Here is a 15267-nt window from a genome sequence, read left to right as displayed (position 1 = left end):
TTCTTCCTCTGCCCATCCCCCTGCTTGTGCACACTCTTTCTCAAATAAAATCTTTTAAAAAAATGAGTTATTCATTCAAAACACTATTAAACACCCCCCCTTCATCAAATATCACCCATATTTCTGGGCTCAGTAATCCCTGCCCTTCCCAACCAGGTCCCAACCTCCCTTTCCACCTACTCTCTCCTTTGCCCCAGGCTTTCCTGTTCCTCCAGCCAACATTCCACATCCCCTCAGTGAATCACAAGCCTTTACATTCTCGCACCTGTCCTCCCCTCAGCCCAGGCCTCTCCTTGTGAGCCACCAGTCCTTTTCATAGATCAGTGTTTGGCCATGCACTTGCTGGCTGGTCTCCCTATCAGATTAGTACCACTGCCCCATGCCCCACTTCTGGCTTGGGTCATGTTTTGCTCACTGCAATTCCCTGAGGTGCTTAGCATCCTGCCTCGTACTCAGTAGGCTCTCCGTAGATTATAATTTTAGTTTTGTTTTTTTTTTTTAATTTTATTTGACAGAGAGAGCAAGCGAGAGCAGGAACACAAGCAGGGGGAGTGGGAGAGGGAGAAGCAGGCTTCCCGCGGAGTGGGGAGCCCGATGCGGGGCTCGATCCCAGGACCCTGGGATCATGACCCGAGCCGAAGGCAGACGCTTAACGACTGAGCCACCCAGGCGCCCCTAGTTTTGCTTTTTTAAACACATTTTGAATGTGTTAAATAACTAGTGTTACAAAGATCCAACGTGCATCCTGCACTGGTGCCACTGGATAGCCTGGGGGTCACTCAGTTGCCAGGTGAATGGGGAGACTACTGGTGGCCTCAAAGGACCCAGCTTTTTTATCCCCTTTTCTGAAGCTTACCTTGAGCCAAGATCATGAGGCCATCTAGGGCTCATTGTGTTTATTTATTTACTTTAAAATGATTGATTTATTTTAGAGAGAGCGCGCGCACGCATGAGTGGGAGGGCCAGAAGGAGAGGGGGAAAGAATATCAAGCAGACTCGCACCCAGCAGAGCCCGACACAGGGCTTGGTCCCACAACCCCGAGATCACAACCTGAGCTGAAATCAAGAGTCAGACACTCAACCGACTGCGCCCCCTATTTATTTTTAAAAATATTTTATTTTTAGGCCCTTCAAATTATCTTCTCCACAAGGGGGACTGAAGAAAACGACCATCTATTTTGTAGAAGGTGGAGATGCTGGCCACAGGGAAGACCGCATCAATAGGCCTATTAGAAAGACGAACTAAAGTATCTACCATGATTACTTCTGTAATCTGGTCAATTAATAAAGGACTACTTCCAAATTGAAAAAAAAAATTTATTTTTAAGTAATCTCTATACCCAACATGGGGCTTGAACTCACAACCCTGAGATCAAGAGTCACACGCTCCACCGACTAAGCCAGCCAGGCCCCCTTGTGTTTGTTTATTTATTCTTAAAGATTTTATTTATTTATTTGAGATAGAGCTAGAGCAAGCGAGCGAGTGAGACAGCACGAGGAAGAAGGAGGCTTCCCACCGAGCAGGAAGCCTGACATGGGGCTCCATCCCAGGACCATGAGATCATGACCTGAGCCGAAGGCAGATGCTTAACTGACTGAGCCACCCAGGTACAACCCCCCTCCTTGTGTTTAGTTTTAAGCTTAAGTTATGAGAAACTTTCAATATAAAAATAGAGGAGTGGGGCGCCTGGGTGGCTTAGTCGGTGAGCAAAAGGGGCCACGCAACTAAAGGACTCAGGGTCACAGTCAAGGTCAAGTCTTGGGTCCCTGCTTCTTCATCTTTCATATATACATTCTCAGCAACCTGAGATAATCACCCTGGGGATCCAGGAGAAGTGAAAACTGTACCCTCGGGAAGAAAAAGAAATAAAACCAGAGCTAGTAAATAAGCAAATGTAAATCCATGGTACTGAGATGTTTTTGATCAGTTTCAGTATTACACACACAGATCAGTAATGTCATTGTTCTACTACTACTAGATGTGTCTGGTCTACTGTTTGAGATGTTAAAGCATTTAAAATAATTCTATACATTAAATTTGGGGACTTTAAATGCTGAGAATATTTAAGTAATAATTGTTTAAATGCTTGAAAAATTATGAGTGGTTAAACCTGGAAGTTTCCATTTATTGTGAAAGCGGTTTATACATACTTAGAAAAATGTTAATCACTACTTCAAGAACGGCTCATTTGATAAATTTCTTAGATTAGTGGATTGTTCGCTAAAAAATGCACACACGGTCATAGGTTTTCTCCTCCATACTAAGCTCTTGGGACATAAGGGGTTTTAGAAGGCTTCCAGGATGTGAGAAAGGGATGTGCCTCTTCCTCCCTCCTGACCTGTGGATGGAGGGTGGAATGTCCTGAGGGTGGAATGAGGAGCTGGGGCTGCTACAGTCCTCCTGCCGCCTGGATGGCAGTGGCTGAGGGTGGAGGGAAAGGGTGGAGGAGACCTGGAGCTGCTGTATTGCTCTGGGAGAAGCCCTTTCCAGAGGGGATTTTAATTACTTGTAACTTGATGGCCTGTCTCTCCACCCCACCCCACCACCTTCTCAACCTAGGCGCCCGCTGGAATCTCCCACTGATGCCGCCTGGGTCCCACCCCCAGAGATTCTGATTCCACTGGTTCAGGATGCAGGACCTGAACATGAGACTGCTGACAACTCTCCAGGGGCTTCTAATGAGCAACCAGAGCTGAGAAGCATCACTCAGACTATAAGCTTTCTTTTCCCTTTATAATTTTGTTTCTTTCTCATACTGCCAGTACCTTTCTCTGTTTCTTCCCTCTCCTACTGGACTGTGGGCTCCCAGATGGCGTTCCAAACAATGCACGTGGCCCTTCCTAGCTCCAGGTGACTCCGAGTGCCTGTAGCTGACAGAAGCAGTAGTCACGCCTCACTTGGAATTTAGGCACTATAGTTAATATTTATGGCACCAAGTGAATCAAAATCATCCTTGATGACACTCAGGAAGGCTCTACCCTACAGCCTGATGTCCTGTCTCCATCACCATCTCCATAGACCATTTCCTCCAGGGTGGGAACAGAAAGCTGCCTCCTCTACCTGGCAGAGGAAGTAGGTGGTCTATGTTTAAGGGCAACCTTGCATAAAAAATACACATTTAAACCCATGCCTCACCCTCAGCACAGCAGGATGCTCACACCACGAACAGCCCACGGGAACTGGAGTGACTGACCCTATAGGAGAGACACATCTCCCATCACACCCACTCCTGAGCATATGGTCCTTACATCCACCAGTGGGTGGAATCACCCACACCGTTTAAACTTTCTGTCCAGGATAGAGAGCTAAATTCATGGGACAGACTGTAAGAAGCGCCTCTCTCCACTGCACCACTCTATCCAGCTCAAGCAGGTTCCTTGCTTCCTTCTACCTGCCTAGCCTCTCCCTCCCTGACCGCCCTTCCCTCCCTCTCAAAGGCTGATGTTCCTTAGGACTCTATCCTTGGCACTTCCCTCTTCTCCTTAAGGGCTCTCAGCCCTCTCTGTAGGGCTCCTGAAACCATCCATATAACCAATAGTGAGACCTTCCTCCCCATTTAGGGGAGATGTTGCCCTAAGGTTGCTCACTTTTGCTCTGGGAAGTGGGGGAGAGAGAGAAATTCTCATCTTTGTAGGGTACAAAGGAACACAATAAATGCTCAATATTCTTTTTCAATAAATGAACGCATGGTAAGAATGGAACTTTCATCTGCCTCCACAGGCTCCTCCCATTCACCCCCAAGATTTGTTCTGAGGACTAGACTTGGCTGGCTCACCTGGGATCCCAGGCCAGGCCTTCTGTCACACCAAGCCACACCAAGCTCAGCAGTGCTCACAGGCCTTTAATCTATAACTGCCTGGCCACATTCCATCTCTCCCCCAGGGTGGAGGGGAGGGTTCAAGTTGTACAGCCAGGTAGGCTGTGCTAGCTCCCAGTCCAGAAGGCAAGGGCTAGGTCAGGCTGGGGACTGGACAGGGGGCTCCCGGCCCCAGGCGATGAGGGAGCTGCTGGCCTGGGCAAGCTCAGCGATGGCCACCCGGCCCCGCTGTCGGATGAAGTTAGCCACGGCAGCCAGCTCCTCGGGGGTTATGTAGATGAACTTGCCCCGGTCGTCCATCACACCTGTGGGGACAGGAGGGTTGTGGGGCTGAGCCCTCTAGGGCGCCCTCCCCGACGCTGCCTGAAAATGCCCGCCCACCCACCCCTTCACAACTGGCTCAGAGCCCTCCAGGCCTGCCTACCTCCCTGGGCTCCCCTGGCTGCATCCAGTCCTGCCTATGCGAGTGAAATCAGGCTTCCTTGCCTGTCCCTGTCACCCTGAGCCACTCCCAGGCCTGGGCATCTCCCTCTGCTCAGCGCCCCTCCTGCACATCACTTCCCCACCCAGGGCTGAGAAGGGGGGTCATCCTGCCTCTGCAACAAATCCCTGCAGGCCCTCTGTGGCTAGACACACCCCAAGGCCAGGGCCTATGCTGACTGACTCTCACCCCCTCACCTGTCAGAGTCCCCTCAGCCAGCAGGTCCTGGATGCGGTTTATGGTATCCTATGAGAAGAAGAGGTCTCAGAGCAGAGATGGGCACTGCCGTCCCAGAAGACAGCTGCACTCTCCCTCCCACCACAGTCAAATCTCCTCCTCTCCTTCTCATGGCCATCCCCAGTGTGACTCTTTGTTTCTCCTCTGGAGGGGCTCAGGGGAGACAGGGCTGTGGTCCCGGGGCCCTGTAAGACCCCCAAGAGAGGCTTTCTTCAAGGCAGGAGAGGAGTGGTGGGGACATTTGGCTGCGAAGGCTGACGCAGCCTGTTTGCAAGAGAGTTGTCAAGGTAACTGGGTTTGGGCTGCCTCGCTTACAGGGGCCGCTGGAGTGATGGGGTTTGGGCTTTTTTCTTTTTCCTCTGTCTAGCAGAAAGACAAGATTCCTGGGGTACCAAAAAATTCCTACAGTCTACTCTTGCTTGAGGGCATTAAGACTCCCATCTTTAAGGCAGTCCCCCTGTGAGAGCCGTACAGACCCCGTGGCCATATTCCATGGAGCAGGCCACCTTCAAGGGCTTACCTGAGTCCGCAGGCCCACCTGGGAAGCCAGGTCTTCCAAGAGCACAACCTTGGACTGCTGCAAAGAGGGGGAGAGGAGAAAGCCTCTCAGCACAGGAGCCCTCTGAGGTTGGTACACCCACCTGTTCTGCTCTGGGTGGCTGGCTAAGCAGGTTCCATGCTCCCAAGGGAGAGCCTTGTTTCCCTCACACACTACTCATGCTCTCCCAGCTGCCTGTACGTGTACACACAAACACACACACACACACACACTCATCGACTCTCTCATGCCCCTGCTTACGGGGAGGGATCTGCCCAAACCACTACCTGCCCCATGAGTCACGTCCTGGCCTGGGGACTACCCTGGGACAGGCACCCATGGAGAGTCGAGCACAGCTGCTACCTTCTCCTCTGCATCCAGCCGAATCATTTTAACATTATGAACAGGCTGGAAGGGGAAGCACCATAGAGATGAAGGGAGGGGCTGACAATTGCCAAAAGCTTATCAAACAACCGTCACTAGGACCCGTGTTTGCTGAAGACCTGCCAGGACAAGGAGCTGAGAAGTGTGGGGCGTGCAGTGGTGAACAAGACACCGCTCCTGCCCTCGAGCTCAGAGCCGGTGAGAAGACAAGCGAGAATGTGGACAAGAAGAGAGCAGATGAGAAGCCCCGATGAGCCAGGGTCCTGGTAGGAGAGGTACAGGTCATTCTTCTCTCACCTCTGCTCACTGCCCCCTTGGCCTAGAGATCCCCACCCCCTGACACGCCATGCTGCTCACCATCCTCTTCACGCTCTTGAGGCACCATGTCCACCCTTAAAATCACTGTCACTCAATCTGCTCAGGGCTTTCCACACACGGCCATGCTCCTTGTGCTTCCCTCACCCCCTTGGTAGAAACTTTAGTTCCTGGTGGGGTCCACCGCTGGGTCCTACGCAGGCATCTGCCCTGCCTCCCCCACAGACAGAGAGCATGTGACTTGAGAGAAGGCGGTCTTTTGCGTTTCCAGGAATCTTCCATAGCAAATGAGCTGGGGGAGGAGTGACACCGTGACGCCTCCTCAGCTGCAGATGGCATGTGACTGTTCAAAATGCCAAAATGGATGTGCAAGCAGGGAGGCAAGTGAGTGGCGGTTGGGCCAGGGGGTGGCAAGCACAAGGTGACCTGCCCAGCTGGCCTCTACCTAAGAAGCAGGGAGCAGGCACTGGGTTCTCAGTGACAGCTCAGAATGTGACCGCAAAGTCACCCCAGCTGTCCCTGAAGACCTGGCCTGAGGGGATGCTAGGGCCAAAAGTGTGTTTACAAAAACAAACCAACCCACTCAGCCCTGCTCAGAAGGGAGAGAGGATCAAAAAGAGCAAGTTAGGCCTACGCTGCACATAAACTATGCCCGGCACAAAAACATGCCTCCAGTTCTGAAATCCTAGGACTAAAGGGCCCATTCCCCTGGAGCCTGGGAGAAGGCAGGTGGGCTGAGTTCTGGAAATCCTCCTTCTCCCTGCAGACAGCAGCTCTAGGAGGACCAGCCTGCATAGGCTGGAAAGACTTCTATAGTCCAGAAGAGTCTGGAGAAGCCCAGAAAAACTCTCCAGAGAGCCTCTGAAAGCAAGGCCTGGACTTGCCTCTACTCAAGTCTCTGCAGAGGAGAGGGGGAGCTGAAACTGTGGACGAGGGCTTTCTGGAGGGCAGACTCAAGACCTGTCGCTGCCCGCTGGGTAGGTGGGGATGGTGAATTCCAAACAGCAGCAGGAAAGTGTGGGAGATGTCCTGTCAGCCCTCGAGGGTGTCAGGGTGGAAATGGGTTCCATCAGAGGGAAATGAGCTCTCTCCCCCACAGGAATACCAGGCCCCCAGGCTATGAGCCCAGCCTCTTACTGCTGGGAGGAGTTTGAACCCTGCTCCCTTTGGAAGGGGGGGAGGATTATGCAAGGCCTAGCTCCCTGGCACCCCCTAATAGCACCCCCACCACCACCCCCACTCCCTCTGCACTCCTTCCCTCAGCCGCCTCTGCACCTCTGAGCTGCACTTGAAAACCTCTCCCCTTGTCGCATCCTTCGTGGGAGAGAAGTTGCTTAGCAGCAAAGCAGAGCAGGACGTGCTTATGCAACCTGGAGCAGTACCCAGCACGGCTACAGACAGAGGGGGACACACGTGTTGCCCGGCCCTAGATTCCAAAGGAAACATCATCCTGTTTCCCTGAAGACCCAAGTTCCTGATCAGGAACACGTGGCAGGGGATGCTTGTTTCAACTCAGCAAAGCCTCAGTGTGACAGAACTGACAGAAAACACATGTGAAGAAACTTGAAAACACAGTGACTCACTGAGCGTGGGGTCTGAGGAGCAGGGAGACTGTCAAACTGAATGTGAGGAAGTGATTGAAGGCTCAGGCCTCCCACACAGACCAGGTCCCTCTCCACTGTCAAAGAAGAGGCTCTTCTGGCCAGGACCAGGCAGGTCAGACTCCCAGGTCCCCTGCCCACTCCGGCATGAGCTCCAGCGAGCCGCCGATAGCCCCGGCTCGGGTCCACTCCCTCCACGCCCAGAGAGTGCACGTGACACACACGCACACACACACATACGCGCACACCACACACATGCGTGAGGCAGGGAGCTGACGCCCAGCTCTGTCCTGTGGTTTCTTACCTTAATGTAGCTGATGAACTCGGTCAGGAAGCTGTGGGACTAGAGGAGCAGAGAAATTGGGGTAAGTGTCCCCCGTGCAGGGGCTACAGGGGTCTACGCCTACCCACCCGCCTGCCATCTGCGTGAACAGAGCTGCCCGCAGTGAGGGGTTCGGAGGCACCGCCTCCTCTCCTGGGGACAAGGCCTCTGGCCACTGGAGCCTGCGGGGCCTGATGCCCATGCCCCTCTCAGTGCCTGACAAGGGCGGCAGGCAAGGAACGATGGGTGTCTGGGATGGGGTGGCGGGCTTGGTGGGCATAGAGATGAGCTTTCCAGGGGCAGCAGGCCCACCTGTTCCTCAGTCATGGTCTCGCCCACACCTTCCTCCTCCACCACGAAGGCTTCCTTCAGTTTCAGGTACTCCTCATGCTCCCGCTGGGCCTGCTCCTCCCGGGCCTTCCTCTCTTCCTCCTCCTGTGGACAAGAGTCAGGTACGTTGGGGGCGGGTGCCCACCCCATCCCTGTTCTGGGCTCTGCTACCCCCACAGGGCACCAGGGCATACAGTCCAGCCCTTTCTCAGGGACAGAGCTCCTTCAAGATTCCTGCTGCTGTTTGGAATTCACCATCCCCACCTACCCAGCGGGCAGCGACAGGTCTTGAGTCTGCCCTCCAGAAAGCCCTCGTCCACAGTTTCAGCTCCCCCTCTCCTCTGCAGAGACTTGAGTAGAGGCAAGTCCAGGCCTTGCTCAACCCCAAGCTGAGCTACAGGCAGAGGCCCCTCTTCTCATCAGTTCCATTACCTCCCACACGTGTGCTGCTCAGCCCCCTCTCCTCTAAAATCCTGCCAATGACCCCCCCCTTCCTGTCATGTCCAAACTTTGTGGACAAACACCCAGGCTCCACTTCCTCATCATCCATTCACCCCTCCCACCCACTCCAGTCTGGCTTCTGATACTCAACCCCGCCGAAGCAAGTGCTATGGTCTCAGCCACCATCCATCCCACCAAATCCAAGAGACAGCCATCAGCCTCATAACCCTGTCCTCTCAGTGGTGCTGGGAAGAGCTGACCATTTCCTCTTCCCTCGCCGGGCTGGCAGATCCCACCCTCTCCTGGGTTTCCTCTTGCTCCTTGGGCCATTCTCCTCACCTCCTCCATCGCTCAGCCCTGTCCCTCCTCCCTCTTCCCCTTCCTCAGGCCACCTCGCCATGCCCAGAGCATCAACAACCATCTCCTTGCCAGGGACTGCCACAGTTGTACCCCTGCCCCAAATCTCTCCTCCCACACGACACACCCACTGGGCCATCTTACAGGCACCTCGAGTTGAGTACGTCCCAGAAAGACCCTGTGATCTACTCCCCACACGTCGGGTGTTCCTCCTGGGTCCCTGGCTCAGTGAGTCACACAGCCATATGGCCAGCTGGTCAGAAATAAAGTCCTATCTACCACTTCTGCCTTCAACTTCCGGAAAACTTCTCAGCCCATCCATATCACTCCATCACCACCACCACCTAGTGCCACAGCTTCCCTCCACGTCATCCTATTTTCCACAGCTCTCAAAAAGATTTTTTTAAAACACGTAGCTAAAGCTGGAACAGAGAATATACAAAATAAGCCTGGAGCATCTTGCAATGCCAAAAAGTAAGAGAGTACTCAGAAAACAAAACAATGAGGTTACGTCAAAGGTACATGGGGGCCCACTGCAAGAGCTCCTGATGACCTACATAACAAGATAAATAAGGTCCTATCAGATCGTAACGCAATGCACTAAACTAATATCCATGAGTCCACATTGGTATAAACAAACAAATATATACACAGGGAAGAAAGGTAAATCTTCTGTACAGAAAAATTCCTGATACTTTGCATACTCTGCTCTTGAGGAGGTGGAGAATAACTCCCCACCCCTTAAGTGTGGGCTGCGCATAGTGACTTATTTCCAAAGAACTATAGGAAGGAGGAAGTAACATTACAGCAGACAAATCTGGCAAATAAAACCTGAGCCAAGCAACCAGGTTAACATCAGTTATGACAAGTTAAGTCGACAACACGTATCCTTCATATGCTACGTCAAGAATGGCGCTTCATCTGTGATCTTCTTCCCAAAAATCCATAACCCCAGTCTAACCATGACAAAAAAATCAGTCGAGCAAACTGAGGAATATTCTACAAAATATTTGCCTAATACTCCTCAAAACTATCAAGATCATTAAAAGCAAGGAAAATCTGAGAAAATGTCACAACCCAGAGGAGCCTAAAGAGACATGGTAACTAAGTGTAATGTGGTGTCTTGGAAGTGACCCTGGAAAAGGACAGTAGGGGAAAATTAATGAAATCCGAATAATGTGTGGGGTTTAGTTAGGACAATGTATCGATATTGGTTGTGGGAAATATACCACAATGTATCCATACTGGTTGTGGGAAATACACCAGGTAAGTAAGGTGCTAACCCAGGGGAAACTGTGTGCAGAGGAGAACCCCAAGACATTTAAGATCCATCAGGCAGGATGACCTTCGGAAAGGTAAAAAACAATAAAGGTAAAATCTCCCCTGATGCCTTCTCTGCTGTGTTCTGGCCCATTTGCTACAGCACCCAAAGCCAGGCTCCCTGCCACCCAGGGTCCCTGGACAGCAGGGCCAGTGAGAGGCCAAAGGCACCAGCGAGCTCTTCCTAACTGGGGCAGCCCTGGCTCTCACTCTTTATGCACATCACACCTTTGTGATGTTCCCTTGTTCTCTGGTTCTCAGAAAGAAGGAAGCATCTAGCAAACAAATGCTCATTAGCCACCTCTACCTCAGTGGTTCCCATTCTCTGAGCATCTATCTCCTCCAGGTCAGGCCCTAAACAGGAACTGGCTCAGGCAGGACCGATCAGCCCTTACAGTGACCTTTAACAACTTTAAGGCCTTTAGAATCCAGACTCTACTCCCTCTCTGACTTCTCTCCTTCTTGCTTAGCTTGTTTCAGCCACTCCAACCATCTCAATTTTCTTTACATGCTTCAGGCATGTTCAATAAATCACATACACAAAAATCCCCATCTCTGGCTCTGCTTTTCAGCAGCGGTTTTACACAGGTTGTGTTTAGAGTCCAGGGACCAAATAAACCAGGGCCTGCTCCTGAAACCAGTCCAAGGCCCATCTTCCAGGTCAGAGATGTAACGAGCTGCATGAGAAGCAAGGCTGCCTGCTCATGGGTCAGAGGTCAGGATGGGGGGGGGGCTCTTTCACCTTTTGTTCCTCCTCCAGGCGAAGTCGCTCCTCCTCTTTCTTCCACTCTGCCTCCCTCTGGGACTCGAGGCGTTTCCGCTCCTCACGCTCAGCCTCCTCTGCCTGGAGAGAGGCCTTCATAAGGAGCACATCCCTACCCCCCACCAGAGCTTGCCCACCTCACAAACAGGCCAGGGGGCCAACCTTGGGCCAGACCACGGACCAAGGCTGTAAGAGACAGTCAGGCAAGCAGCATGCAAAGAGCCCAAGGGGAGGGCCTGACATAGGGGATGAGGAAGGCAGGACCCTTTCGCACTCCAACCCTCCTGCTTGCCTCACGCTGGGCTTTTCGCGCCTGTTTCTCCTCTAGCTTCCGTAGTTTCTTGGCTCCAATTTTCCCTGACAGGTGATTTTCCACCGGCTTCTCGATACCTTCTTCCTCCTGGGCTGAGTACGGTCAAAGAAAGACAGGTCAGGTCCTAGAGAGGGCTGATGATGATGGATCCATCCTACCCCTTGTCCCTCTCCACATGGCGGCGGATCCCGTTCCTCTCACCTGCAAATGTCACTAGCCCAGCTCTGCCCTCCACAGATATCTACCATGAATACAGAAATTAACATTCTGAGTCTGTGTATGTGAGAGTGTGTGTGTGTCGGGGGGTGTTGAGGGTAGAGGGTAAGGTAAGGGAAAGGCAAGGAAACAGATAGTAATTTTAGATCCTGCATTGCCACAAAAAGGGAGGTGTCAGGTTCCAATATCCGAGCGTCTGAAAATCACAGGCAGGGATGCTTGGGCTTGCAGACTTCTCTGGTTTGTCTCTGAGCCAAACCTCCAGGGAAAGACGGCCTCATGGGGAAATGTATCCTTGCCTCATATCTGAAATTGTCCTCACTGTGGTCAGGAACTGCTGAGGGTTCCAGGCTCAGCCCCTGGCCAAAAAGACAGCTCCAACCCCAAGACTACCTAAAGTTAGGGCCAGCTAAAAGTTAAAGACCTGTTGGGGCACCTGGGTGGCTCAGTTAGTTAAGTGTCCAACTCTTGATTTTGGCTCAGGTCATGATCTCATCAAGCCCCGAATCCGGCTCTACGCTCAGCGTGGCATCTGCTTGAGATTCTCCCACACACACTTTTTTCCCCTCCCCCTCTGCTCCTCCCCCTGCTTGTGCTCCCACACATGCCCTTGCGTGTGCGCGTGCTCTTTCTCTCTCAAATAAATAAAATTTAAAAAGACAAAATAAGACAAAAAAACCTGTTGGTGCCCAAGCAGCAGAGATGTCTGATCCCAAGTCTGAGACAAAAGGAATGGCACCAGAGTGCCTCTTTTTTGAGCCAAAGGGGCTAATTCCCAAAAGTACAAGGGCAAAGGCCTCAAATGCCCCTTCCTCCAGCTCAAGCCAGGTTTGAACACTGGAGAAAAAATATTTTTTCCCACAATCCCAGGGGCTCTGTTGGTCTCCCAGGGATATGGAAGCTCTGTCAACAAAATGTCTCCATCCCCAAACCCTTCCAGGGTTACAAGTGACCTCACCTCAGGAACTGCAGAAGCTCTTGGCTAGGTACTCTGGCCCTAGGGTGAAGCTCTCAGAAGATGACTGTGCCCATACCAGTAAGGTGCTGGGATATAAGAAGTGGGCTGAGGAACTCTCTAGGTCAATCTGAAGATGACTGCCCTCTTGCTTAGACACTGAAAGCCAAAATGAAGGAAGAGGGGGCTGGCCCAATGGAACAGGGGTCAGGGTCCAGAACTGCTGGTCAGGGTCCAGAACTGGGACCAAAGGATGGGTCCCAAGTCTCCCCGCCCCCAACCCTATCCTGTGGCTCCCAGACAGGTCTCCTACACTGTAGCTCCACACTCCACTCTTCTACCCTTCATGCCCTAAACCAGCCCCTTTCTCCTCCAGGCTGGGCCCTTCTCACCTGGGATGATGGCTTCCTCCTCATTCTCATCCACTTCTGCCCAGGCGACACGCTGGGCTCGACGCTGGGCCTGCAGGCGACTGCCCAGGTCTCTCCGGCGCCGGGGCCTGCCCCCGACTCTCTGCTCCTCAGGTTCCAGGGGCCGAGGCTGGGCCACTGAGCCTGTTACTACCGGCTGCTCCTCATTGTGCAATGGTTCTTGGCCAGCTGTAGGGAAGAGAGGAATCACACAACTGTCTAGTAACCCAACCCACCTGATGGCAGGGGAGTAGCAACCTGGAAGCCTCACCCTCCACTCAACTTCCTCCAGGCTCCGGCTGCCTGAAGCACAAAGCCCCAATTTCTCAGATCATAAAGGCCTTTATAACCCAGACCCACACCTTGGTCTTTTGCAGCAAGATCACCTGTTCCCTCCTGCCTTTATCGATACCTTTCCAGCTGGCCTGTCAGAAGACTACCACCCTGGGGCGCCTGGGTGGCTCAGTCGTTAAGCGTCTGCCTTCAACTCAGGTCATGATCTCAGGGTCCTGGGATCGAGCCCCGCATTGGGATCTCTGCTCTGCAGGAAGCCTGCTTCTCTCTCTCCCACTCCCCCTGCTTGTGTTCCCTCTCTCGCTGTGTCTCTGTCAAATAAATAAAATCTTTAAAAAAAAAAGAAGAGTACCACCCTGCAAGAGGAGCACCTCTGGGAAGCTCATCCTGACTTCTCTAGACCACATCTGCATGCTCACTGCAGGACTGCATTTATTTCTTGCCTAACACCACCTGCCACAGTTTTATAAGGCATGCCAACCGGGAGCACACCTGAGGTCTGAGGCTTCCTTTCCAGGAAGATTTCTTGGCTATCTGCCTTTCCTCAGCTCTCTCTCCCCTGCCCTTAGAGCATGTAGGTGCTCTGAAGTAGCTTGTGGGTCCAGAGAGGGGCAGAGACATATACACAAACCCACATACTGACAAGAAATGGGGGATGTTGGATGACAGGCGTATCTGTTCTGTACCCTGGCAGATGACATGAGCTCCTGGTCAGGGCGCAGAAGAGAGAGAAGGGTGCATAGGGCTCTCTTTGAGGGGTAAGGAGAGAGCTTCAAGGAGTTACAGCTCATAGGTAAGCACAAAACACTCAGGTGCCGCCTTCTTGGCACCCGCTCTGGAGCCAGCCTGGGTGGGACGGGACACCCCGGCGGCCTCTCCTAGGAGCGCACAGGGGGACAGCCCCAATGACGGATGGGAGCATGTCCGCCAGGGGAGCGGCCCCTCTGGGTCTAGAGAGCCGGGGGTCGAGGAGAGGGATTGAGTAAGGCTGTCTTTGCGGCTGGGAGAAAGGTGTAGGGGCGCTGCCATCCCGTCCGCGAGTACGGTTGCGGCACTGCGACTCGCCGCCCGGTCTGCGACGCGCAGATATGCGCAGGCGCGCGGCTGGCCTGAAGCGCGACAAGCGCAATCCGGCTCCGAGCTAGTCGTCAGCCCAGCCAGGCAGGCCAGCGCATGCGCAGGAGCCGCGGGCGAGGGCCTACAAAGGCTCAGGAGGCCAGAGAACGCGGCCCCATCGGCCCTGGAGCGGCGACATCTCCTACCTGCTGTCGTCCGGCCCCGGCTGCGAGTCAGGAAAAAGATAAGGCCGACAAGCAGAGCCGCCGCCACCAGGTACACCACGGGGGACACCATGACGACGGCTTCCAGGCGGAACCGGCGCGTCCACCCCGAAGCCCCGGATCTCCCGGGCCCCGCCCAACGGCCATATGGCCCCTCCCGTTTCCCATTCTAGACTCCTCCCACCAGCCGGGGCCCCGCCCAGGCCGCACACTCCGTAGAGACGCCTCAATTTTTTACTCTAAGAGGAATTTGGGGGGCATGCAAATACTCATAAGTGGAAATTATCGCAAACGATTTTGTGCAGTGAGACATTTATATGTGTTTTAAAAGCATTAAGCAACATCACAGAGCGTTTATAAAAACATACATATGTAGAAAAAGTACAAAAAGATGCTTAGAAATGATACACACCAACTTCAGGATAGGTGTTAGGAGGAGGGAAAACGATGGATGGGATTAGGGGCAGAGCTTTGCCTGTATCTGTGACATATGATTTCGTTAAAAGAAGAGAGGGGAGGGGAAGAGACCAAATCTTATATTTAAATGAATCGTGATATTATTTTTGTACCCAGAACTGCAATTTTATACCTATTTTAGCATAAAATTAACTTTATTAGACTAATACGAGAATTAGCGACCCAGTTTTCCATAGTGCGCACTCAAAATTTAAGTACCCACAGGGAATTTAAATTTCCCTGTAATTCTTAAGAATTTTTTAGAAACTAGGAACTAATTATACCTCAATAAAATCGTTTGGGAAAAAAAAAACTGTGCACAGTATGTAAACTCAAGATTTTTGAAAAAGCAAATAGCAACTACCGGGAATTTGCTGTAAGAGCAGTATGAAGCTTTTTGTGTGTGTGATAACACAAAGATCCAAGGACCAATGCG

The 15267-nt window shown here is 52.4% G+C and overlaps 1 protein-coding gene across 1 annotated transcript; it reads right to left on the bottom strand.

The window, feature by feature from the left end:
* Positions 1-3822: 3822 nt before the first annotated feature.
* On the bottom strand, positions 3823-14526 carry DDRGK1 (DDRGK domain containing 1). Its single transcript, XM_036093190.2, has 9 exons — positions 14358-14526; positions 12784-12990; positions 11200-11312; positions 10887-10988; positions 8009-8131; positions 7679-7717; positions 5057-5113; positions 4497-4545; positions 3823-4123 (listed from the first exon to the last, which is right to left on the bottom strand). Exons 1-9 carry the CDS (start codon positions 14446-14448, stop codon positions 3957-3959), a joined length of 948 nt encoding a protein of 315 aa, XP_035949083.1. The 5' UTR covers positions 14449-14526; the 3' UTR covers positions 3823-3956.
* Positions 14527-15267: the final 741 nt, after the last annotated feature.

Source organism: Halichoerus grypus, chromosome 10, assembly GCF_964656455.1.
Source record: "Halichoerus grypus chromosome 10, mHalGry1.hap1.1, whole genome shotgun sequence".
Taxonomy (NCBI): domain Eukaryota; kingdom Metazoa; phylum Chordata; class Mammalia; order Carnivora; family Phocidae; genus Halichoerus; species Halichoerus grypus.
This window is presented reverse-complemented; position numbering and strand designations above follow the sequence as displayed.

Bases quoted from the DNA above. Each gene is read 5' to 3' on its own strand.
- DDRGK1 (XM_036093190.2), bottom strand. From the start codon at position 14,448: ATGGTGTCCCCCGTGGTGTACCTGGTGGCGGCGGCTCTGCTTGTCGGC. The intron at 10,989-11,199 runs GCAAGCAGGAGG...GCCTCTCTCCAG, and splicing joins CGCGAAAAGCCCAGCGTGAG to GCAGAGGAGGCTGAGCGTGA. The intron at 4,546-5,056 runs GTAAGCCCTTGA...TTCTTCTCATAG, and splicing joins AGGTGGGCCTGCGGACTCAG to GATACCATAAACCGCATCCA.